Source organism: Pogona vitticeps, chromosome 12 (assembly GCF_051106095.1).
Source record: "Pogona vitticeps strain Pit_001003342236 chromosome 12, PviZW2.1, whole genome shotgun sequence".
Taxonomy (NCBI): Eukaryota; Metazoa; Chordata; class Lepidosauria; order Squamata; family Agamidae; genus Pogona; species Pogona vitticeps.
Genome location: NC_135794.1, coordinates 16,329,062 through 16,354,257, shown reverse-complemented (window position 1 = coordinate 16,354,257; position 25,196 = coordinate 16,329,062). Strand labels below are relative to the sequence as shown.

The window sequence follows — 25,196 nt, the reverse complement described above, 5'->3', positions numbered from 1 at the left end:
GAGTCCGGGAGAGCTGGAGAGGCAGTCATTACTGTTTCCATGGAGGATGGCGAGGCCCTTGGCACCTTGGTTAAGATACTGGAATTTCAGGATGCTTGTGCAAGAGGGTGAATCTACATACTGATTTTATGCCTTGGCATTTGAGATCTCATGTATTTGCACGTACATTTTAGGGTTTTAGAGACATTTTATTTGGAGCGGTTTCCTTTATGTTGTAAATGTCCTACCTCAGTTGATAAATATATCCGGGACTTTGTTCTCATTTGGCTTCAAAGAGACATTTAATTCCACCCCCTTTATTTCTTCAAGCAACCCGTTGTGGTGCTGGGGAAAAGAACTGGGGTGTACAAATGGTGGCATCCAGTTTTCTCATATCACTACTGCTCTTCTTTTTTAATACAATAGGACTGCGATATCTGCAGGGGATTGGTTCCAAGCCAATATTTTTATTTAGTATTTTCAGGCAGCAGATAAGCTAAGAAGTGGATACTGAATCTGCGGATAGATGGGTCCTACTAAGAGTCTTCCACCTATGAAAGCACTCTTGGAGATGTGAGGAAAGAGCCGTATTTTCCTTTCTCTTCTAAGGTGTGGCACAGAAAGTCCAAATCTGGTGTCATTTCACCCCATCTCGGGGGTTGGCAACCGGACCACTTTTGCATCCAAAGCCACCCCCCGACCCGTCAACACGAGAGATGGGCACAAAGCGCCAGCGTGGCGGGTCATCCCGGTTCGTCTAACACCCCAACAAGTGTTTGTCGGTTTGGTGGGCAGCGGCTGGAGGGGCGAGGCGGCCATCTCTGGTCAAGACCACGCCTCCAGACCCTCCAGTTTCACTTCTCCCAGCGTCAGAAGGGCCGGCATCTGGGAGGGAAGATCTGGGGTTTGCTCTCACTCTCGAAAGAGAAGACCTGTCTCTCAGGGGAAAGCAACCCATCTGTGCTGCAAAGGGGTTTCGAAGGCATCTCATTGGCCTTTGGCGATTCGGGGAAACACTCTGAAAAAAGGTAAGCCGGGCATCCACGAGGGGTTTCAAGCAAAGTAGCAAATATATCAGAAAAAGGCTTTTCCGCAGCCCCCTGTGTGTGTTATGAGATGATTGAACAGACGGAAAAATTGGGTTGAACACCGACTAGTCTTATTGGAATACAGGCTGGGCTTTTATTTTAATACCTGGGCTTTTTAGCAGACATTCCCTGCAGTGGGGAATCCTGGGAACTGTAGTTCTGTGGAGGTAGGCCAATTTCTTTAACAAAGAATAGTCTTGTGATTTCTCCACAGAACAAGCCCCAGGCATCTTCAGGGCAAGGATCAGCGACTTGTGGCCCTCCAGATGCTGTGGGGCTGCAATTCCCCCCCCTTTCTCACCACGGACTATGTGAGCTCGTTAATAACCGGAGTCGTTCTCAAATATCTGGAGGATTACAGGTCGGCCCTCCTCGCGCGCAAGTAGGGGTGGGCTGGAGGTAGCTTGGGGGCCCGTGTGGACCCTGAAGGGCTCCAACTGTACCAACAGGCCCCCAAATACTTATGATTATTTTTACATATTGGGGAATTTTGAATGCCGCAGAGGTGGGGGCGATCCTCGGGGGTCAACGGTTGCCCAGTTCCGCCTGAAGGGAAGCCCATTGCAGGTCCATGTTTTAAGGGCACATCCATTAATTCTCTCCCAGACGGTTTCTAAGCTCCGAGGGTTGTGGCAGAAGCCGGTGCCATATTTCAGCCCTGCAACAACATACTTTGTGTGAATAGAGAGAAGGGTTGCATTCCGCATTGTGTTATTCTGCGTTGTACTCCCATTATAAGCGCACCGTGATGGGATCCTGTAGGGAGGGAGGGCCCTTTTGCCTCTTTCGTTTTCTTTTTGCTTCCGGTCAGTAAACATTTCTTGGAAAACCGATTTCAAAACATGCAGATGGTTCTGTAAGCCTGCCAGGTTTCCGTACGGAATTGAAACAGTTCTCTCAGCCGTTATGCGTCTTCTTCACGCTTGTCCTCATACAGGTTTGTCACATGGCCGTCCTTCCACTGGATGGTCACCTGTCCTGCGTTTTGTGCTTGTGGAGGTGAACGTTCTGGAGCAGGATCTGGAACAGGATCATCCGCTAAGAGCACAAAACCTTGCTTCATTTCTGTCTCCTCAAGCTGGTCAGTTTCATACTCTTGTTTCATTGGCAGTGCATTTTTCCGGTTTCTAAGGAAGTAGATGGGAAAGAAGGGGGAGAAACAAATTGATTAGAAAAATTTTGAGGCAGCAGACCTAAGTTTGAAAATAAAATAAAATAAAATGACATAAAATAAACATTTCCCATTTCTGTTCTGGAAGGTGTAGTTCAGTGAAACCACTGAAAAGTTTCATGTTAAGAAGCCTCATCTTCCCCACCATCAGCCGTAGGGTTTTCTTGGGGAGAGAGTATCTAACTGACATCTGTTGTGGATGTTGCAGAGTTTCGAATGGTGGTAGGATTCCCCTTGGCTACAAAGCAGAAGTACAGAGATCCACAGAGGAGAATAGCTTCAAGTTCCCCGGATTGTCCACCCCTTTCTCATTAAGCGGCACTTAAGGTCTCAGAAACTCACTCTGAGACATTTGTAAGAGAAAGAATAAAATGTTTCCTTACAGTCATGAACAGACCAACAGCAAACTAACTAACAACACACTGATTGACTCCAACCGATTTAAGGAACATTCAGCAGAGAGGTGAGGCTCTCTGAAATCAGAGGTGGGAACGAACAATTAGTTAGTGCTGGATAGACTGACAGTTCATCCAGCCCATAAATGTCTTTCCCAATCCCTCAAATCACAGGGAGCATGCAAGCTTGGAACAACTCCAACAGTGTAGACCCATAGTGATGGGAGGATTACAGTGGGGCTTCTGCATCATCCACCTATCTGGTGTGTTTGAGTATCTGGTGAAGCAGCCTTCAAATGCAAAGCCTCTCTCTACCCGAGCCCCAAAGTCTGGTCTGATCCATACCTGTTTGCCTTGACATTTGCTCCCAGGAGGAAGAATCCCACCACCAGCACCAGGCACGAAAGGCCCAGCATGGAGTAATTCCACGTCGATGCTAGGAGGAGGGAGAAAGAGAAGAGGAAGTCACGAGATGGGCGAACCTTTCAAGAGCCTGCCCGCCCTGCTTGCTTCCCCCTTTCAAAGAGGGACCTGTTAGGTAGTTGTTTGTTTGGCACAGAAGCTTTGGGAATGACATCTCTGGCACAGTCTGCGTGAAAACAAGCATTTAACCAAGGTTTATGTTTTCTTCCCTAATAACACTGCTAGTCATTTCTCAAATTAACCTCTCCTTTTGTGTCAGTCCATGGTCTTCTACCATTTTTTTTTTGTAAACGTCAGGACAGATAAGGGTCCCCAGGGTGGTGTAGTGGACAGACAGAGTAGGGCTCTGGAAAACAGGTTTGATTCCCCCTGCTTGGCCATGAAAACCCATTGGGGGAATGGACCCAGTAAAACCACTCCTTAAATATCTCACTAAAGCGCCGTCAGGGTTGCTATAATTCGGTTTCAAGTGGACGGCATGCAAAACGACAGGATCCGCCTGGCTCCCTCTCTGGGTGTTTTCAAGAATAAACTTAAAACCTGGCTATTTGGGCAGGCTTTCCCTCCTGCCGTATCTTAATTTCTTATACAGTGGTGCCTCACATAACGAGCGCACCGTTTAACGACGAATCCGCATAGCGACACATTTTTTGTGATCGCTAATGCGATTGCATTGCGATGATCTAAATGGCCGACAATCGCATTGCGATGATCGGTAAGCGCATTGCGATGTTCTAAAAGCAGCTGATCGGCAGTTCCAAAATGGCCGCCGGGTGCCCAAAATGGCCGCCCGCAGCGTTTTCACGCGCTGCCCTTGCTTACCGAGGCGACGAAAATGGCGGCGCTATGGAGGATCTTCGCTCAACGGTGAGTTCCCCCCCCATAGGAACGCATTAAATGGAGTTTAATGCATTCCTATGGGGTTTTTCTTTCTGTTTAGCGATGATTCCGGATAGCGACGTTAATCCTGGAACGGATTAACATCGCTATGCGGGGCACCACTGTACTTTTGCCACCTTGGTAATATATGGTTTTTTAATTGTTTTTAAATTTGTAAACCGTCCAGAGTAGATATTTGGTCTAGATGGGCGGGATAGAAATCCAATCAATCAATCAATCAATCAATCAATCAATCAATCAATCACTCAATCAAGAACTTACGGTCCTCTTCTCGAAACAACCAAAGCAGCTCCTGCAGCATCTCTGGAGGCACCTGGCCTTCCTCAGGGTGGAGGCCGCTCTTCAACTCCTCCTGGGGGTCTGCAGTGGCCAAGGCCAGGCCAGCAGCAGGCCAGCTGAGGTCGGTATTCACTGTTGGAGCAGAAAACAGCACTAAAAGGAACCTCCAGCTAGAACAACACCTGGGGGTTGCAATAATACACCTAATACAAGTTTCGGGGTTCCTTCGTATTTTAGGAGATTGGAAAGGAGCCTCAGAGGTCCATCATTACCATGTTTTCCAGGCATGAGACCTTGGACCAGTTTTTTTTTTAAATCACAAATCCTAGATTGTCAAGGTTCTAGTCCACAATATTTCCCAAGTGTTGCAAGCTCTGGAGTGCGCAATAAGAACAGAAGAAGCTGCCTTAACTGTTGATCTGTCTGCATTTTTAAAAAATCATTTGCTTTGATTTGACAGCAGTTTCCCAGAGCCCTAGATCGAAGTGTCTTTCCTTCCCATGCTACCAAATCTTTCCTCCCCAATGCAAGGCACTGGACCTGTACAGGCATAAAACGTTTGACCTACCGCTGAACAACTCTGCCTTATCTCTTGTTCACAGATCGGATAGAGGAGGGGTCCCCAACCTCTGGGGAGAATGGTCTTCAACTCAACTGGTCCCTGGTGTCAAAAAAGTTGGGGACCACTGAGGAGAGGACACTCCAGAGGAACCACTATAACCTGCTTTCTGGGGATCAAGGGCATTGTAGTTCAACTTGACAAGGCATTCCCTGTCTGTGTGAACCACAGACATAGCTCAACAAAACTTTCTTTGTTTTTAAATCATTCTGACTTTCTCTACTCTTTCTTGGTTTTATTTTGGCTTCCCCCAAAGAATTATGGAGAATCATTATTTGGGGAGAGTGTACCTAATTCTGGGTTGGAAGGTCATAAAATCATAGAATACTGGAGTTGGGAGGGGCCTGTTAAGGCCATCGAGTCCAAACACCACCACCCCAGTTCACTGAAGTAATCCGAATTGAAGCAGATCTGACAGAGAGTTGTCTCATTTGCTCTTCAATGCCTCCCGATATGGAGCATTTATCACCTCCCACGGTAGTTGATTCCATTGTCGTACTGCTCTAACAATAAGGATGTTTTTCCCAATGTTCAACCAAAATCTGGCTTCCTGTCCCTTTCAGGTTAGTATTACGTATCTGTTTTTTTTTTCTGGGAGGGGAAAAAAACAGATGCTGCCTCTCCTCTGTATTTCAAGTATTTGAAAAATGCTATTGGGACTCCCCTCCATCTTCTTTTCTCAGTATGTCCAGTTCTTTCTGTCTTTTCTCATAAGTTTTGGCTTCCTGTCCCCTGAATCAGGCAAATGCCAGAACGGCCGATGGTCAGAACGGCCGGTTCCTGCCTCGCGGCCTCCCCGCCGCTGCTCTTCTGCCACCGCCGCTGCCGGGCGCCCGGCTTCCTCCGCTCGGCTGGCCAGCTGACCCTCCCCCGGGGAAGCTGCAGACGCGCCTCCCGGCCGGCCGGCCCCACTGACGGAAGAAGACCCTCCCGCCCGGTTCCGAGGGCCCCCCTCCGGAAGAGGGTGGCCCCCCTCCCGCTCCCCCCCTCAGCCCCGCCCCTGAGCCCCCTCCCTGTCCTCCCACCGCCCGCTGGAGGAAGACCAGGGCCGGGCTCTGCCGCCGCTGCCACCGGGCCCGCTGCCTGCCTGCCTGCCTGCCTGCCTGCCTGGCGCTGTCGGGCAAGGACGGCCGAGGGGGGTCGGCAGAGGACCGGGCAGGGCCCAGCACCCTTTCCCCCCTCCCCCGTGGCCCTGCACCTTTTCCTCCATGGGAGGGGGCGGCAGAGGAGGGGGCGAGGCAGCGGCGGGCCCCCGTGCTCCCTTTCCCCTCCTCCCGGAGAGCGCGAGAACCGCTGCCGCCGGTCCGTTGCGCCAGGCTCCTTCTCCGCCGAGGAGCCGCCACCCCTCCCTCCGAGGCCCGGCCCGGGGGGGCCGCATCCGCCCCGCTCACCCGGAGCCCTGGCCCGCGGGACTGCTGGCGGCGTCGGCCAAGGCATCTGTGGGACCCCGACACGCCACTGAGCGAGCGGCCCCTTGCCCGGCTCTCGGGGGCGGCTGGAGACTCTCGGCCTTAGCAAAGATCCCCCCTCCCCTACCCGCCTCTGGCAAGCTGGCAATCCACGCGACCCCCACCCGCCTCCCCCCGCTCCCCGCCGCCGCCCCATGGTCCCCAGGCCGTTCCCGGGAGGGATTCGGAGGAAGCGGCAGGTGTCCGCACAGCCGGTGGGCCTGTGTGCTCTAAATGCCAGGGCCGATTTTTGGTCCCAGTCCGGCCCTGCCCCTGATCATCCTGGCTGCCTCCCTCAGAACTTGTTCCAGTTTGTCGGCATCCTTTTTAAAGTGTGGTGTCCAGAACTGGTCACAGTGCTTGAGGCCTAACCTGTGGTGAATAGAGGAGGACGAATAATACTTCGTGGGATTTGAAGTCCAGACTTCTGTTCATGCAACCTAAAATAACATTTGCCTTTTTGGCAGCCACATCACCCTGCTGGCTCATATTCTACCTCTTTCATTTTTGTCAATGGGCTTCCACCAGAGAAATTCCTATCCTAAAGTTCCCTAATACCATGCTTGCAAGCTGTATCTACAGTGGACCCTCTACTTACAGAATTAATCCGTATTGGAACGGTGGCTGCAATCGAAAAGTCTGTAGGTCGAATCTCCATTGACCTACAATGCATTGAAAACCAATTAATCCCATAACTGGCAGTTTTTATTCTATTTTTGTTCCATTTTGGTTTTTTTCTGGTCTGTAAGTCGATTCTCCGGCTGCAAGTCGAATCTAAATTTTGCGGCCAGAGAAGTCTGTAACTCGAAAAGTCTGTAAGTCGAGCCGTCTGTAAGTCGAGGGTCCACTGTATTTGGAGGGAAGCTCTGCTGAACTTAAGAGTGCTAATTGCTAGATAATTAGCTATCATGTGGCTGCCTAAGACGGAACCTTCAGCAAGGCCTAAAAGAAGGCTTTCCATTAAAAAAATGATTTACGGTACATTTCCTCTACCATTATGTAAATTAGGAAGCTCACCATACACCATGAAATATAGGATTATGCAGAACATCTTCATGATGACTCCAGAAACACTTCAGACAAGAACAAAAGGACTCTTTCAAAGGATCTCCAGATGGAAACTAGAAGAGAAAGAATGGAAAGCTCAGAAGCCACATGAGAACATACAGTTAGCACCTAATTAGAAGCACAGATCTCTTAAAGGATAAGAGGCATCTGTTTATCCCAGCATGAAATATTCTTGTGGAAAATAACTTGCTTTTCTTCTATTTTTGGTCAGTAGGAACAAACATGATTTGCAAGCCTCATTTGTCAGGCTCAATCTTTCAAGGAATATACTCCTGGAGAGAAAAGATTGTATTCCAGGAAATGTGCATTCTACTGTACGTGTGACTTTATCCCAAGATGTTTACATTTGTTGAAGATAATCAACCATGTAAGAAGAGCCTGGGGCCACTGCTGCAAATTTAAAGGATGTGAAAAGATAATCGTGCTTTTCTGTACCGAATGTTCGCTTTCTAGATTGAAACAAACTGGCATAAACTGTTGTGTTTCACAAACACATGTGACTGTGGACTGACTGAAAACATCATCTTCTCAGCTATTTAATTAGCGGGGCCCCAAATTTGCTATTAAGTAGCATGTAAAACTTAAACAGGCCTTGCTTTGAGTTGGTTTATATCGTGTGTTGTTTTAAGAAAATATTTGCAACAAAGTTGGAAAATTTGAAGGGCAGCTGTATTTTTTCTGTTGTGGGGGGGGGGAAGGTACAAAAAAAATTCCTGTCCCATCCATCGCTGTCACAAAGTTTGCTGTTGGCAAGTCTGTGCCCTCTGTAGCAATTTCTATTTAAAGCATGATTCAGGGGAACATAAAACTTGTTTTCAAGCTACACCATGCTCATGAAAGCATTCCCAAGGGAAAATTCAACTTGAAAATCAGGCATGTGCTCCCAGTGGACATTGTTTCAAAGCAAGGATGGTCAAAATCATGTTTCCGTCGCTCTTTTCCCCACCACATTTCCCCAATTCATCCACAAAATAGTTTTTCCCAACAATAATATAACGGTGAATAAGCACTTCTCAAAACCTCCAGGAGCAGGAATTCACCTTCTGAATAGGTCAAAATGGTCTTCTTCAGTGTTTAGCACCAGAAAATACAAATTTGCTCCAAATTGGAAGCCGATGTCTAGCTAATTCCTTTTAAAAAAAGAATTTTGATGGTTCCAATTCTCCAGTCCTTCGTGGAGGATTCTGTTGCAGAGTTTTGAATTTCTGTTAAATTTCTCTATCTGTGCAGCGGAAGTACAGGGACTCACAAAGCAGAATGAGCTTCAAGTTTCCCGGTGTAGTCTACCCTTTTTCTTCTCATTAACTGGCACTTACAGTCTCAACAACTCACTCTGAGACATTAATTGGAGAAAGAATCAAAGGTTTCATTTACTTACAGTTGTGAACAGATTTAATAGCACACTAAAAAAAACATGACTGCTTGCAGCAACAGGCCTCAAGAGACTGGCAGCTTGATTAACCCCAACAGACAAAGGAGAAAGGGGGGGGGGATCTCATAGCAGACACGCATCACTCTCTTTGAATTCAGAGGCAGAGAAGGAACCATGAGCTAGTCCTGGACAGATGGGCAGTGATCCCAGTCCAGAAGGGTCCCTCCCAGCCACATCTACTGGACACAGCATGCCAGGCTGAAAAACTCTAACAGATTCCAGGGGCAGAAAGTTGGCCCAAACCCATCAAAGCTGTCCACCCCACTTTAAAAAAGAAATAGGTGCAAGCTTTGCAGAAAATTACCAAAATTCAGAGAGACAGTGGCTTAAGTGGTAGTGGTGGCGTCTGATCTCCAGTAAGTTCATGAAGACAAAAATTAGACTTTGCTCACAGCCGTTGTCTCCCACTGTTCAGAAGCCACTAAGCCTCCATGTTAATATTGAGTCATGCTGTCCCTGGAGTAAAACAGTGATCCTCTCGGTCAGTGACTTTCTTAATCACTTTCTCTCTTGCTATACACTCCCCCTAACCTCACAGCAACTCAAAGTTCACATTCCAAGGCCAAAAGAGATTTTTTTTTTTCTGGCAATGCGGATGGCAAAGCAGTATTAAAACACAACTGCTCTCTCTGGCTTCTTCTTTTTTCAAATTATATTTCCAGAACACAGTGAGTGTTAACACATCAATTCATTTTCAGCAGACAAGAGGAGAAACTCTTAAGATCACAAATGTTGAGCCTTCTTTGTGGCTGATGGACAGATTTCGCCTTTGTCTCTCGTCCCTCTCGCCTAACAAGGAGCCACAATTGCTACGGCGCTGCTGTCTCCTTTCATGATCGCAACATCAATAAAGCACATAAATGCCTTTTTAAATAATTCCACACGCTTATTCCTCCTGTCCTATAGGCAACTCAGAGTCCACGTGTGTACGTATATGGTCTGAACCCTGGCTTCTCTCTGTGCACAAATCCCTGTGTAGAGTCTTAAACTGCCCAATATGAAGACAGGGTTTTCAGATCTCATCCCCCAAAGTGTTTTCCAATGACTCCAAAGGACGTGACAAAGAGGAGTAGACCACCTTGCCTCTGAACACATGCAGAGGGCGTGACGATTCTTCCTGAGCTACAAGATAGCCGACTCTCTCACAGATCTGGAACCAGGGTCACAACTTTCATGTCTGAGCTCTGATGCCTTGGTTTTTAGAATCCAGACACTTTTTGGTTTTCTCAGTTGCATCTCCCCCCCTTTCTAAATATTTAAGGACGAGCTTACCCGTTGGCGCTCAGATGAACGCTGGACTATTTTATGTTCATGCAGTTGTTCAATGCATCTGGCCAGTTGTCACGACCACATCCATCGGGGCTGTTCCTCGCAAGCATGCGATCATTCATTCCCCTCTTTTGCTGATAAAAGAAACTCTGGCAGGGAGGGAATCCTTGAACCCTCCACGCCCACGGCTCTCTCAGCCAAAGGGGAGTGAACTCTCCTCAGCCACAACCTTTGGGCCCCATCGTTTATTGACTCGAAACGTGTGGTGTTGCCTGCATGTTGCCTACAAATGTACAAATTCCCAAATTAAAAAACCCAACAACCAACACTGGATGAACAGGTTGAATGACTGAGGAATGTATTGCTTATCACCAATGGTCACCACAACAAGGGGGGCACAGAAGGTACCCCCCCAAACAACGTGGGGACTGTGAGCAGCTTTGGGTATCCCCTGAGCAATGATAGCATCCTCTCAGCTGATCCTTCCCCTTGGAAAGCATCTTTGATTTGCTTCTGACAGGACCAAACAAGAAGCACAACAAGGATGTGGCCAGCTCAACAAAGGGGTGTAGCTGAATCACACTAGATTCTTGTTAGGAAAAGTGATCTTAAGAATTAGATCCGTGGTCCCCAACCTTGGGTAATTTAGATATTCTTGGACTGTGACTGCCAGGAACCCTGGCCAGCACAGCTGGTTGTGAAGGCTTCTGGGAATTGCAGTCCAAGAACAAACACCCGGGTGACCCAAGGTTAGGAATCAATGAATTAGATGATAGCAGATCAAATGTCTCTAGTATAAGGCATGTCAAGAGTTGAAATACCGGTGATGGAAAAGAGAGTTTTATGCTTGAGATTTGTGAGTAATTAGAATTTGCCATTCTGGGCTAGATCGGCCAAGTGTCAGTGGGCAAAACCCTGCTGGCATAACATTACATTGTATAAACTGGACCCAGCACCAGAAATATTTCATATAAATTAATTGAAAACTTCTTCTCTCCCCCCAACCTGCTTATCAGGTTCCAAGGCTCCTCAGGGATGGTTTTTGGGAGCCTTGGGACAGAGAGAGGAAGGCTTTGATAGTAAAAAAAAAAAAAAAATGGCTGCCAGCGGTTCCAGAGTAACTTTACACAACAGGGCATGGTCCACTATTGGGGAATCATCAGGATCTGGAAAGTGACTTACTTTCCAGATACTAACCAGAATCTGGAAAGTTACAACTCTCAATATCTCCCAGACAGTACGGCCAGTAGTCATAGTCTGGAGAATACTGGGAGCTGTAGTGCGAAGAAGGAACTTTTCAAATTCTAGGATCCGCATGGCCCTACAAGCTAGTCCTCCAGCTTATGACACAGTTGGTGTCCTCTTACTTTGCTATCTAAATGACTGGCCCTCATGAAGAGGAATACATCATGGCTAAGCCAGATGATAACAATTTGCATGTCATTAGAAGCAAGTTTATGCTCACATGAGATTTCTTCAGTTCCTCAACAAGTGAGTTCCTTTTCATTGTTTTAATGGTCATCAGGACACCACTTGCAAGTCTGATTGCTCGGGCACTGATATTTGAATGGAGACATTGAAAAAGCAGGAAATACACATTTTTCTTAATGTGTAATTGATCTCTTGATGGGAGAGAGCTAGTCCTATGATTTTTACCTCACAGGCTGTGACAATGTGTGAGAAGGGTCACTAAAACTCCACTTCTGAGGCTGCTTAGTATGGTCTCCAAAGAAGCGATTACATTTTTTTTTTGCACCATTATTCTATTTATCAACGCTTGTTCTGTACCTAATCAGACAGACCATGTGTCGCAGAGACCATTGCCAATAACAGGCTTTCCCACACTGACTAAAAGAAGTCAGGGGCTGCTGAGAATTGTAGTAGTCCAGTGCGTCTGGTGGGTAAAAGCTTGGACTGTAGTTCCCATCATCCCCAACCATTAGCCATGTTAGCTAGGATTCTTGTGAGAGAATTCAGTAACACTGGAAGGACCACAGATTCTTGCTCCTTCTTACTTATGAAGACCCTAATTGGGTTTTCAAGGCCTGTGAGAAGCTCAAGGAGTGGCTTACCACGCCCACGTCTGCTTCCACACTTCCACCCCCACCCCCACTCACACCCACCCACCCCCATGAGTTTCCATAGTCAAGCAAGGATTCCAACCCAGGTCTCCTGAGTCCTAGTCTATCCACTCCCCACACTGGCTTGGTACCTACTTGGGTTTCCTCTACCCTATTAAAGAGACATGGAAGTTCTCCCTCTTTATTCAAAACGTTTCCTCGGTCTGCCAGCCAAAGATCTGGATATTTTTCCTTGAAACATTCAGCAACAGGAATGCAGCTAAGAATGTCAGTGGCAATATATCCATCTTTCTGCCTGGTTTTGCCCTTATTGTGTCTTGGAAGAATGCATAATCTGAATTTAGTACTGTATATTTATTTATTTATTCTCATTTATCTGTCCTCTTTATCATTCCTCTTTCATGTCTTTGACCTGCACTGCATGGTTATAGAATAACTAAGGCCATGCGCCTTCCTATTGGCACTGAACTCTGTGGACGTCTTATCAGCAGACATGTGCTGTGCTGCAGAGTGTCTTTTATTTTTTAACTTTTAGAAACACATGAATGATCTTTTTAAAGAATATATAAACAAAGTGTTTTTAGCAGTTAATCCTAGGCTGTGAGCAAACATGTTTAAAGCCCCTTGTGGATGGCCAAACAATGGGCAAGAGCTGTGAGAAGCTTTTAATAGAGATTTAGCATGGGTTCAAGAGATCTAGAATCATTTAGCTTTATTTTGGTGGAAATATCTATATATTTTTAAAGTATATGCTACAGTTGAATGCTGAAGAGGTCCCTAAAGGCTGTCTAATGGCAACTCCCTGCTGCAGGAATAGCCCTAAAGCGCCCCCTAGTGGATGGCTGTCCAGCCTATGCTTCAAAGACTGCAAGCGATAATGGGGAACTCACTCTGGGGGGGGGGACCCCATCAGTCAGCTGTAGCTTTGGAGACCATTTCAGGCATGTCAGATCACATGACAGGACTGTCCAGCCTGTGGTCTGCTCATGCCATTGCCAACCAGTTGCCTCTCAGACAAAACTGTGACGGGAGGAGACACGTAGCCATTCTGACTACCTGTTTTTGATGGTCCTGATCTTGAGGCATCTCATGCGTTTTACAAACAGTCCAGGTTCGCTGCTATCATAACGTCTCCTGGCAGGGGATTCCACAGGTTTATTATGCACTGTGTGAAGAAGTACTTCCTGTTATCGGTCCTGAATCTTATGCACAGCATGACCCCGCATTCTAGTATGAGAAAGGAAGAAAATCTGCTCCCTATCTCATATGATGCTTACATGGGACTCCACAGTTTGCCCAAGGTAAAGAGGCTAGCTGCTCTCTTTCGTGACCTCTGCTTTGGATTCATGTCGTCATTTGGTTGTGTAAGAGCCACAGAGTTGGATCCAGATGTTCACACAATGCTGATGTCATGATTTGAGGGATCTATGATTTCGGGTTTATCTACTGTGTAGGCAGACAGGCCCCCTAACTGGATGGTGGTTTAGTAGGAATTCCATGTAAGATTGATGAAGATTCATGATTATCTTCTCCATGAGCACAGATGGGAACAGTGATTGAACAATTGTTTGGGGAGGATCCTATGTAACAATTATGTGGATCCAAGAGGATTCAAGTTGTGTTGGCTTGGCAAGAATCCCAAGTAAAATAAACATCACCAAACACTTCTGTGCCAATGGACCTAAAAGTAAACATCACATATAGCTCAATTCATAGCATCGGAATAATCCATCGGGATAAATAGGAGAAGGCTAGAGAGCATTTGCAGGTGGGCCCTGAAGGTAATTAAGAGCTGCAAAAATCACGACCAATGCTTACTTAGCAGCGGTGAAAGATGCTCAAAAATCTTTTTATGCTCTCCGTATAAGGCGCAAAACCACTACGAGGCGCAAAACCATCATTCTTCCCCAACCATTGAGTTTTTGCACCACTGCAGAGTTATGCGCATGACTTCTGTGTTGCAGTGTGTGATCATAGTTTCTATGATGTGAGGTTTGCTTATAGAGGATTCCATCTAAAAATCATATGAAATTCTGTGGATTTGAGCCTTGGAACCCTGTTTTTCCGCCACTGAACATCTGTCTGCCAAAGGATCCGTGATTTCTCTATGTAGTTTGTGGGGGTGATAGTAGTTTCAGAAGGATCCCAAATAAAAATCCTATGAAATCATGAGGATCTGTTCTTCATTTCATAGATCCACTTTTTAGTTTCTTCCTTCGTTTGACGCATTTGAAATGTGGTGCTGGGAGAGAGCTTTGCGGATACCCTGGACTGCCAGAAAGAGAAAAATGGGGGTTCTGGATCAAATCAAGCCTGAGCTATCTCTCTCCAGGCAAAAATGATGAAATTGGGGCTATCCTGCTCTGGGCACTTTATGAGAAGGCAAGATTTTCTGCAAATGACAATAATGCTGGGAAATTTGGAAGGCAGCAGGAGAAGAGCAAGACCAAACACGAGATGGACTGACTCCCTTAAGGGACTTCAAATTCTTCCCTTGGTGGCCTCACCATCAGATCGGGTGAGGCAGTTACTTCATAGGGCAGAAGAAGGGCAGTGTGGCAAAACTCCCTTGTCCTCTCCTCCTGGTGGCAGACAGAGTCCTGTGTCCAAAGTGGCTGTTCTGAACATCTAAGCTAGTGTATTCCTCTCAGGCGTGGTGGTGGATGTTAGAGAGGGTACGGTTCAGCCAAGCTGAGGTAATAATTCAACTACCAGTCTGATCAGCTGCTGTAAGTGGACTGTCTGTCTGCGTGCGGAGGCTCCCTTTTGCCTTTTGCTTCAGCCAATAAAACCTCTTGGGCCAACCTTGCTAGAGTAAGCTGCAAAGGGGAACTCAGTCAAAATAATAATAATAATAAAACAAATCTGAGAAATGTGTCTGCTATGAAGTCTACCTTACCCACTGTCAAGCCAATTTGACTCCATTTGGAAAGAAAGGACCTTGACCCCTCATTTGTCGTCAGCAGTCCTGACAGGAATGAACTTCAAAGTAGGAAAAAATTCCAAAAGCAGACTGAAATCTTGCATAAGGATTGACAATAGTACAGGTATCTTAACAGTAGGTGGAACTCACTGACTGCTAAGCTGCTCTAACATCACCCTGCTGAAGATGCCAGTCAAACCTCTGGAGGCAGGGCTGTCAAAAGAGGTGAGGAGGGTGGTTCTTATGGTAAACACTTTTTCAGCCCTGGGGGGCCTTACTCCCATTTCTACCCTTCCCAGGATGGCCTTCTTCTTCCCTTCGGACATTGCAATCACTCAGTTGCTCAAGAGTGGTGTTCCTTTCTAGAATCAGGGATCAAGAGAGTTGTGTGGAGGGAACGTCAGGGCTCTGGAGGGCACGGGTAGAATGGCTGAGGGACAAACGAGGCCTCCTCTGTTGTTGATTTTAATTTTATTTTATTCCAAAGATTTAAAGAACAGAATGCCATTTCCCAATTCCCCACCCCACCCCACCCCTAATTATATTTTAGTGTTTGGTACATATCAACTATAAAGTATATACAGCAGGGGTCTCAAACTCAATTTACCTGGGGGGCGCTGGAGGCAGAGTCTGGGTGAGGCTGGGCCGCATCAGATTTTCCGCCAAGCGGAGCAAGAGCCCGAGGAAGCTGCCTAGGAGTTTCCTTAGCCCAGTTGGGGTTCCAAGGAGGAGGAGGAGGGGCACGCACAAGCCCTTGTTGCCAGCAATGACCCCCTCTGGCTCCTTCTTCACTACCACCACCACCACCAGCAGGATGAAGAAGCGGAGAAGGGAGGGAGCACTGGCGACCGCCTAGCCGGGGGGAGGGAGGGCACAACATTAAAAAAACCTCACAGAATCGCCTTGCCAAAGGAGAAAAGGCCCCATCGGTACCTGCGAATGGGGTGGCCCCCCACAGGTGCTTGCGGGCATGCGTGCACACAAACACACACACACACACAAAGGTCCGGCAACCTTCCTCTGAGGGGAACCCTCAAAAAAAAGGCGCTCACAGCAGTAGCAGCTACCCCCACCATGACAGAGAAGCAAACTTTGTGAGGTGAGCCCAGGCAGAGCCAAGGTGGCTGAAGCAGGACGAAGAGGAGGAGGATGAAGCACCGCCTGGTGCTGAGGTGGCTGCTGGCCGGGCTGGCCCTGGGGGTGCCGAGAGAGAGAGCCAGAGACCCGCTTCCCTGGAAGAGGTGGCGGTGGCAGCTGCTGTTGGCGGCGCTGTTGGAAGCGCTCTTTGATGACAGGCTGGGAGCGAGCTCCGCTCTCAGGCATCGCTCAGTGGCACCTCAGGTGCTCGGGGAAAAGAGCTGGCAGCGCGCCTCGCTCACCGTCTCTCCAGATCGCCTGTCTACCGGCTGGCAGGCTGCAGTTCCGGATGGAGGGTGCAAGAGGCGCTGTCTTGGGAGAGAGCCGGTGAGTGAGGTGAGGCTTTTTTTTTTTTACTTGTGAGAGCAGAGGACACGTGGGCGCTTCGGGGAGACATGCAAGGCGGGGGCCGTAAACTATCATCCGGCGGGCCGCAAATGGCCCCCAGGCCATATGTTTGAGACCTCTGATATACAGTATATAAAGTATATAAAGTTTAGAATAAGTACTATGCTGAGGCAGGACATGAAGATGTGGTTATAAGCAAAACATGCTACTTAGTGCCAATCCAGAATAAGGAATTTCAAGTGCTAGGGTCAACTATAGTAAACAGCAACCATTAGACCCAAACAAGAGTCCAACGAGAAGAAAAACAAATGGTTTAGAAAAATACAGGTTGGGAGACCAAATGACAAGATATCAAACACAAATCTAGAAGAGCAGGGCTTCAAAGTCGCACGTCAAAGGAAAATAAGACAGGTCTTGCTCAGCTGCTTCTGCTTCATCAGGCTTCGGGGCTGAGAATGGTTGGGTGGCATTAATTGTCCCGTTGGTTCGCTGTGCACCTGGGAAGGATGAGGTGGAGACGGGTGGAGCTTCTCAGGAGGAGGGCTACGGGGGACCTGAGGCATTATAGAATCCTCTCTGGATTCAGAAGGCTCCAAGCGATTCTCATCCCCCACGATCTCCTTTTTCCTGTTCTTGCTGAGGGAAAAGAAGATGGAGAAAAGGGGGATATTAAGAGCAAAGGGAATGGTCTCAAAAAGCTTTGTGCTCGCTGACCCACCTGAGCGAAGAGGGCTTCACACCACAAATGGGTCTCAGGACAGGGAGATACACTCTTTCCTATCTATGCTAGGATACCCTTGTCATCTCCTAACCATTTGTTGATGAGGAAGTTCTGTGTAGGCCATTTTCAAAGCCTGCCATTTTAAAATTTCGATTCCATCTCTCCTCACGTGCCCATCTTTCTTCTCCTAGTTAATGGGGTGGAGGCATACATTTAGTTACTCTGTTTATATGAAACTTATTATATGTTTATCCCATCTTTCTTTCAAAAAAACCACCAAAATTTTTTAGAGTACTGTAGTCCGAATGCACATCATCACCTAGTTACCCTCAGAAACTATCCTGGGAGGTATGTTAATCTGAGGAAATAATAAGGTGAAGATCACCCAGCAAGGACAGAGTGACTGCATTCAACTGGATGTCCAGCCCTCGAGTCAAGAAATGCTTATCACTGGACTTCATGAGCAATTAAATATCTTTTTAAAAGTTCTTCCAGTAAAAGAGGAAGCAAAGGGCTAGCCCTTCTAGCTGAGATGCCATATTTGAAGGTCTACGCCCAACCCCCCCCCCCCTAGCTTCCCCATAGACTGGCAAAGCCAGAATAAAACCATGCAAAGGGAGAGAAATCATGCAAACGGGCTTAAAGTATAAAAGCAAAACATAAAAAGATGGAAGATATTTATTCATGTGCACAGGATACAGAGCAGAGGTTGCCATGGTGCGGAGGCACATGTTCGTAAGGACAGCACTTTTGTGGCTCTCCACAAGTAGGTATGGACAAGAATCTTAAGCAAAACGAAACAGGAAACAGCAGGACGTGTGAACAGCATCCTTGAAGGTGCCCTGTTTTGGAGATGCAGCAAGGAGGAAGGAAAGGTCTACCTGTAGTGTTCTAATTGTGATAGATAGACCCCCAACGCATGCAATGGCCCCGTTGGTAACCCATATGCAAGTGAATCATGTTAGGGCAGCCCAAAGGGCCTCTGCTGGTGTAAGCAGGAAGAAAGAGATAGACCCTGTCCAGTTCTGTGCAACAGTTATCTTGTACCTTCTCTCTTTTGTCCTTTTTCTTTCTCTCTTTTTCTCCTTCCTTCCCTTTTTTACTCACATTCCCCTTTTCTTTGCCTTCCTCATCCTCCTTTGTCTTCTGCTTCTTTCTCACAGGGCTTTGATCCACTCCATCCTCCTAGAGAGAAGAGAGGGACAGCCAACCCATGGATTCATTTCAATCATTTCTCATCCCTCCTTTCCTCAGAAAGATTCTCAAGGAGGAGAAAGCCACTCAACAAAAAGCAATAAAAGAAGACGATACTATTTTAAAAATAGGAGTTTAAATTAGAAGGCAGCCAGTGAAGCAAAAAGAATGCCTTCTAGCCAAATTTCAACTGCTTTGCCAAAAAGTCTTAGTACTGTATACAAAAAAACTTTCCTAAATTGAGTTTTCCTGAACATCTTCCTCAGACTGCTTGTCTGATTGCTGAGGGGGAGAGACTCGATTCCCATGCTCATCTCTGCCTTTGGGAGACTTCCTTTCCGTTTTTTGCATGGGGCTCCCTCTTTTCCACCTGGCTCTAGGGTAGGAGAAAAGTCCATTCAAAGAAAATATAATAAACTTCCAACCTGCCCATTTCATTCTTTGGAGTGAGCACTTATCTTCCCCTATCTCATAAAATCAATTGCCACTTACACTGTGGATACTCCAATGCTAGATAATAATGAGTCAACAGGGGAAAAAGAAATAAAATTGGCTCCAAACTAACCCCAATTCTGCAATCAGAAATCAGAATCCCATGATTTGTAAAGGTTAGGCAAAAATCTGTTTGAGGCAGCCCATCTAGGAGAAGGAAAACTCCGATTTCAAACCTCCACTGCCTTGTGGCTATATCCACTGATGGAAAAGGCTTCAGGAGTTAACCCAGAGCCAAAATCCAGAGCTGGAGTCCCGAAGGTAGTTCGTGTCGTTCTGCCAACTCCTGCGACGTTGCTGAAACCAGTTGTATTGGCTCTTGCCTTTCACTTGGACCATTTCAGCAACGTGGAGAGGGGGGATCTGCTGCTTGGGTAACAGCCTATCCTACATATTACTTTACCCAGGCTTCATGCTCTGGAGAGGACACTCCTCAATTCAGAGCATGTTACCATAGTCTCTTGAGACTGAAGGATGCCTATAATCTGCAGAAAGATTTTTCTTCTGCACTAAGAACTTGAGAAGTGTTAGTGAACACAGTATGCACAGGGTCTGGTTGCCAGCATGTGTCATGGCAGAGGGGGGGCTTCATAGTGGCAGGGCGGGGGGGGGGAAATGATATTCAGCTCCCCTTGTGAAAGATGGTAAGAAGAGGGGGAGACACGCCAGAGAAAGTGGCCGGGAAGGGTTACGCAGGCCAGTCTGAGCTCACAGGAGGAAAGGTAGCCACAAATGGAAATTGGAAATGTTAAAAGTTCTTCCAAATAAAACATACTTTCCTTCTAAACAAATAACTGTCGAGATGAACAGATCCTCCAATGGAAGAGCAGTCTACAGCACAGTGGTCCCCTACCTTGGATCCCCAGAGATTCTCGGGCTACAATTAAGGAAGAAGGCTTTGGGGAGTTTTAGTCCACAAGCTTCTGGGAACCCCTGGCCTAGAGCCTTGATCCCACCTCCAAGAAGACCTCGTGTCTCAGATATGCTCCTGATCTCTTCCAAGGAGGGGACAGAGAAAAGGACCCGCAAGCACGACCTTCGAGCCTGAGCTAGTTGAGCGAGAAACCGGTCACGATCCTCGGAATCACAGGGTGGAAAGAAAGGGCGTTGCTGCTTGTTTCTCAGGGCATGATCTGGGCACATCCAAGCACATCTCTGTCAGCTGGAAGGACTGTGCACATTGGGCCATTTGCCCAGCACTTCTAGCCACGGTCGGATCATGGAATCAATCCAGAGTTTAGGAAAGTTAGTATCTTTTTCTGAAGACGACGGTTCAGAGAAACCCCCAGCCGCCCTCGTTACCAGACCGGCTGGATGGGAGATTCTGGCCATGGACAGCCAAAACTTTCCTGACCTCTGGATTCGTTGGTTCCCCAAAAGCCTGTCCCCCATTTCAAGTTTGCAAGGGAATAAAGAAGGGAGCAATGATGACTCAAGCTGATCTGCTTGCTTAGGGAGCTCCGGAGGAACGCAGTATGAGAGCCAGCGACCTTCTTCTCTCTTTGGCCAAGGGCCATTTCGATGAGGTGATGTGCTATCTCCAGAACATCTTGAAGGAGGTGGACATGCCGCCCCACCCCATGCTGCTGAAGACCATCGAGAACATAGCCTCTAGCTACGGTCTGTCCCTCTCGAGTTTTTCTTCTATGGTTGTGGGTTTTGATGTCCTCCTTTCCCAGATGGCCTGTGGGGAGGTGAGCTTGGGGGACTGGGGGGGGGGGACTAGTGAACTGAAGAAGCTGGACCGAAGGTGCCAAATTCATGAGCCCTCCATTAAAATTAGAGGTAGAAAGGGACCCCCTTTTCCCCAACTGCACAATGTCCGGCTAATTGGAGGAAAGCCCACCCTTTCCCTAGTGTTCCTTGTTTCTTCTTGAATCCCTGGTAGAGGGTGGTGTCTTTTCTCCCGGACCCCCTCGCCTTGTTGTTTTCCCTTCTTCTACCTTGGTCTCAAAAAGGACTCCCCCAAGCTTGCCCCAGAGTGATGTTGTGGCTACAGCTTGATCCTCCTCCTCAGAGTGCCCGTTGCCTTCCCTCGAAGGACTGTTTGGGTTGTGCCTCTTAAGCTTCCTGCTGGGATTCACTACCCTGTTTGATTTCTTCCCCATCACGTAATCCCCAGATCTTTCGTGAGAATCATGGGTCCTCCAACAATGATTCCCTCCCTATTACAAATGTTACCTTCCTACTTTGACGGGCAGAGCCCCTCCCTCTCAGCTCTGTGCGGATCCCCCTTTTTGGTTAGCGCTCTGCCAGTTTTGAAAAGGAAAAAAGACATCAAACTGCTGGGAAAGATGGGTTAGGCTTCTGTGTAAATGGGAAAGAGGGAGGAAAGGGGGGCTATCCTCGGGCTTAAGAGGGCTGCGATCCCACGGCTACTCTGGCGTCCTGGCCATTTTGGTTATCCGTGTGAACTACCCAACCCACGTCAGCATCCTAGTAGCTGAAGCTGGTTTTCAAAACTCCAAGGCAGATGGAACATGTTTGCAGTCTAGTCAGCTGTTTCCCACACTCTGCTCATCCTTCCCAATCTCCCGGCTCGTCTACCTTGCAATCTACTTCCCATCCGCTAGGGCTGTATTTTGGTTTGCAGAACAAGACCTTTTGGGTTTCTCAGTCACTGGCTAAGAAGGGGCTGCTCGTTTCCCGAGGGTTGGTTGGGGTTTTCTTCTTCTTTTCTCTCCTCTCGTTCCAGTTCTTTAATTGCTTGTAAGCCACCTTGGGTCCTCTTGAGGACAAAGTAGGGCAATAAATATGAGATGGAAATCAATCAGTAGATCATGGTGTGGGTGTTTTTCTCCTTTTGCAGCTCTCCGGACCATCCCCTATGTAATCACCAGTTTCGTTTACCTCCAAGGCATCCTCATCCTTGGCCTGACCAGTCAAGAGAAGGTGGCCATCTGTTCTGGTGAGTGGGAAAATGAATCTCTTCCTCGGGAGCTGGCCTAGGAGTCCTCCCCATTCCTATCCGTCTGATGGCCTTTCTAGATGGAGCCCCTCTTCTCCTAAAAGTACAGACTTCTGTGCCGAGGTCATTGGCATATTCCCCACCATCCCATCTTCCCGTCTTGCATTTCCTGGTGACTTTCCTGAGGCTTGCTCCAGCTTTTGAAGAGACAAGTGGCTTTCTTCAAGGGCAGAGAAACGGATGGTTCCTCTTGTTCAGTTTGGCCCCAAGTGATAGAAGGGGAAGAGACAAAGTTACGATCTGCAAGATCCCCAAGTCTAGCTGGAAAACCGAACCCGAATTAAACCTGTTGAAGCACTTTCCGAACTTTCTCATGCCTTGCATGAGTTGTTCAGACACATTCGTTGAGTAGGACTGTTTGTTCTTTGCACAAAAGAAGGAAGAGGGCCCCGAGAAGAGACAAAACTGGTGCAGAGGTTGGGGGGGAGGGTTCCGGCAGCCTCCGTGTCCCCTCCCAGAGGCAGCCCTCTTTTCTTCCAGGCAATGTCACCCTCTGTCTCAAACATGGACCTTGTTTTCCCTTTCAAAGATGCCACAGGTCACACCCGGGGAAGCCCTCGCGTCACATGTGTGTGTGTGTCTCCTTGAGCTCTGCAGAAGAGCTCTGATCTGGTTTTAGAAGGAAGGGATGTGGAAGCAGGAGAGGGGAATCGATGGGACGTGGCTGGAAGGAGAAGAAAGACCAGGAGAAACACACACACACACACCCCGGTTGCTTTCTGTCCTTCCTCCCTGGCTTGAGTCGCCTTCCATGTCCAGTGAAGCAGACGTCCAGGGGGGAAAATCACTTGGCGGCCTCCCGGGAGGACGAGCCCCAGATCGCCTGGGAGCCGAAGAGCACCAGTGGGCTCTCTGGCACCCCAGCCCTTGGTTGTCCCTCTGCCTTCCATGGGGAGAACCTCGGAAAGAACCAAGTCTTTTCCCGTTTGGGAACAAAGGGAGCGAAACGGCCAAAAGCAACACACGAGGTGCAAAGGCCAGATAGAGCAGGTCGAGCGAGGCTTCTGCAAAAGAAAGTCAAGCGGGTTTTGGAAAGGAGCAATGGGGAAGGATCCGGTCCATTTCCCCTAAGGGTCAAACCCTGTCCGCCTGCTAGAAGCTCCATGTCCCCGACCCCAGGGAAGGTCCTCAGCAGTCAGACTTTCACCTTCGTCCTTTTCTTTGACAGCTGTGGAGAAAATGTGCCTCTCCGTCTCCCATTATTACAAAAACTGGAGGCTGTGTAACTTCCCTCGGAAGGCGGAGTCCAGCTTTTGCCGTCCCCTCCTCTCCATCTATCGGCGGCTGACTGGATATTGGCAGCAGGAGGAGGACAGAAATGTAAGCAAACTCATTTTTATTTCAATTTGGGGCAGTTTCCGATTGTATCAGGTAGAAAGAGTCGGGCCAGCCTGGGAGAGGGGAGCCTTTTTCGGTCTTGCTTCTCCCTGCACAGGAAGATGCCCTTGTCTCTTGACATGAAAGGGCTTCCCTTGCCTTGGCTCTGGTCAAGAAGGGCCAACGAAGGGGAAGTAGCACCTTCCCTCTGACTCAAAGCCAATCGGGAGGGAAGGCGAGACATATTGCCCTCACTCTGAATAGTTGCTGGGGAAGGAGCTGCAATGCAAAGATTGCTCTTCCATTGGGCGGGGGGGGGGGGAGCAACCTTGATTTCCAAAAAGAGACCACCAGGTGAAGCCCTAAAATACAGCCACTCGCTGAAACCAAAATTGGGCTCTCAACAAGGAGGAGATAAAGACATCCCATCATCTGCCCTCCTTTTTCCCAGAAACCTACCTCCAGGGTGTGGCCTCAAAATATATTTCTGAAACCAGAATTTTGTTCTAATCAAGGAGGAGACAAAGACATCCCACAAATTGTCTGTGTAATTCCCAGCAAAAGATCTTCAGGGTGAAGCACTGAGGAGCCGAACCCCAAGGAGGATCTTTGCCTTTCTCTCTCTTGCAGGTGAGCGAGGCGGCTTCGAAAGCTCGGTGACCCATGTTAGCCATTCTCATTCGCTACTGGCCACAGCAGGAGGAAATCTTGACACAATTCCCAGAAGTCCTCCTCAAGGAGAGCAGGATGGTGCCCCCCCCATCATGGGGGAAAGCAAGAAGACATTGTTTGGAGATGTGTGCATTCGGGAGGATGATGGCACAGAGGTGCTTGCCAGGGTCTCCCTGCTTGGTCTTGTCCTGGGCCACAAAGCCAGCCCATCCCTTAAGCTGGCAGAGGCAGCCCTGCAGAGGAGAGTGGAGATGGCAGATTTTTTCGGGGGGGGGGGAATAGTGAATCAGCTCCAGACCTAGGAAGGTCATTTGCAGGCCCTGAGCACCAAGGGTTGTGCACAGGGTACCATAAAGAGCATCACTGTTCCTGGTGGGAGAGTCAAAAGATGGGAGTCCAACACCCCCCCCCCCGCAGGCATCTCTGGGGCTTTGACCACTGTCCTTCCCAGGAAGTGGTCCAGCTGCTCTTCAGCCCTGGGGCTCAATTTGCATGGCTAAGAAAAGGCACAGCATCTAACAGACAATGACTCCCCCCCCCGTGTGGGTTTTTTTTTTAGGGGCTTCACCTGTTCCTGGAGGTCTGCATGGACTATCAACCTCAGAACCTCAAGAAGGTGTTCCGGGCTCTTGAGAAGTCCACGCCTAGCAAGGTAAGACAGAGAAGGCTCTGATTGTGATCCCTCCCATCCAAAATGGAAGCCCCCATTGGTTGCTCTCCACATGCCCGAGGGGTGGGGTGGTCACTAGAAAGAAATCAGGAGAGTCGCATCCCTAGGCTACACTGCCCAGAATCCTGTCCTTTTGTTATGTCCCAGATTGTGCAATAACAGGTCACTGGCTTTAAAAGGGCAGGCCTAGTGGGAAATTTTCTGTTCCCCCCTTGACGCTTGACTATTCTGTTCTCCCCCCCTCCTAAAAAAACACCATTAGACCTTTTGAACCCATGGAGAGCTCATGGAGGTGACCGCAGAAGCAGAAGAGACCGGGAACAGCCACCACTGCCGCCGGAAGCCTGTCCTTAGAAGATTTATACAGCGGGCACTCCATCTCGATTGCTGTATTTGCGTCGTCCAGGACAGGAACAAAGAAGACTGAACCAGCAGGTAAGGCTCAGGGTTAAGGGCTTGGTAAGTTTTAAGTAGTATATAATTTTTTAAAAAATGAGTGGTGCTACCAGGAACACATCTACCCTGTGGCCATACACATCTCTACCACAGACAATGTAGTGGCGGACGAACTGAGTTGTCGCTCTTCCCAGAATCACGAGTGG

General features: G+C 48.1%; 2 protein-coding genes across 3 annotated transcripts; one reads left to right on the top strand and one right to left on the bottom strand.

Annotated features, from left to right (window-relative positions):
• Window positions 1-426: 426 nt before the first annotated feature.
• Window positions 427-10,233, bottom strand: SLC51B (SLC51 subunit beta). Of its 2 annotated transcripts, none has more exons than XM_020812163.3 (5): window positions 10,075-10,233; window positions 7,320-7,423; window positions 4,218-4,367; window positions 2,979-3,069; window positions 427-2,194 (listed from the first exon to the last, which is right to left on the bottom strand). In XM_020812163.3, the coding sequence occupies exons 2-5, from the start codon at window positions 7,357-7,359 to the stop codon at window positions 1,972-1,974; spliced, it is 504 nt and encodes a 167-aa protein (XP_020667822.3). In that variant the 5' UTR covers window positions 7,360-7,423; window positions 10,075-10,233; the 3' UTR covers window positions 427-1,971. The 2 variants fall into 2 exon arrangements, with proteins under 2 accessions (XP_020667822.3, XP_072837699.2); XM_072981598.2 differs by lacking the exon at window positions 10,075-10,233 and adding an exon at window positions 9,107-9,409.
• Window positions 10,234-20,952: 10,719 nt separating this feature from the next.
• Window positions 20,953-24,176, top strand: LOC144584566 (uncharacterized). The gene is made up of 3 exons (XM_078380897.1): window positions 20,953-21,875; window positions 23,104-23,255; window positions 23,883-24,176. Exons 1-3 carry the CDS (start codon window positions 21,722-21,724, stop codon window positions 23,910-23,912), a joined length of 336 nt encoding a protein of 111 aa, XP_078237023.1. The 5' UTR covers window positions 20,953-21,721; the 3' UTR covers window positions 23,913-24,176.
• The last annotated feature ends 1,020 nt before the right edge of the window (window positions 24,177-25,196 follow it).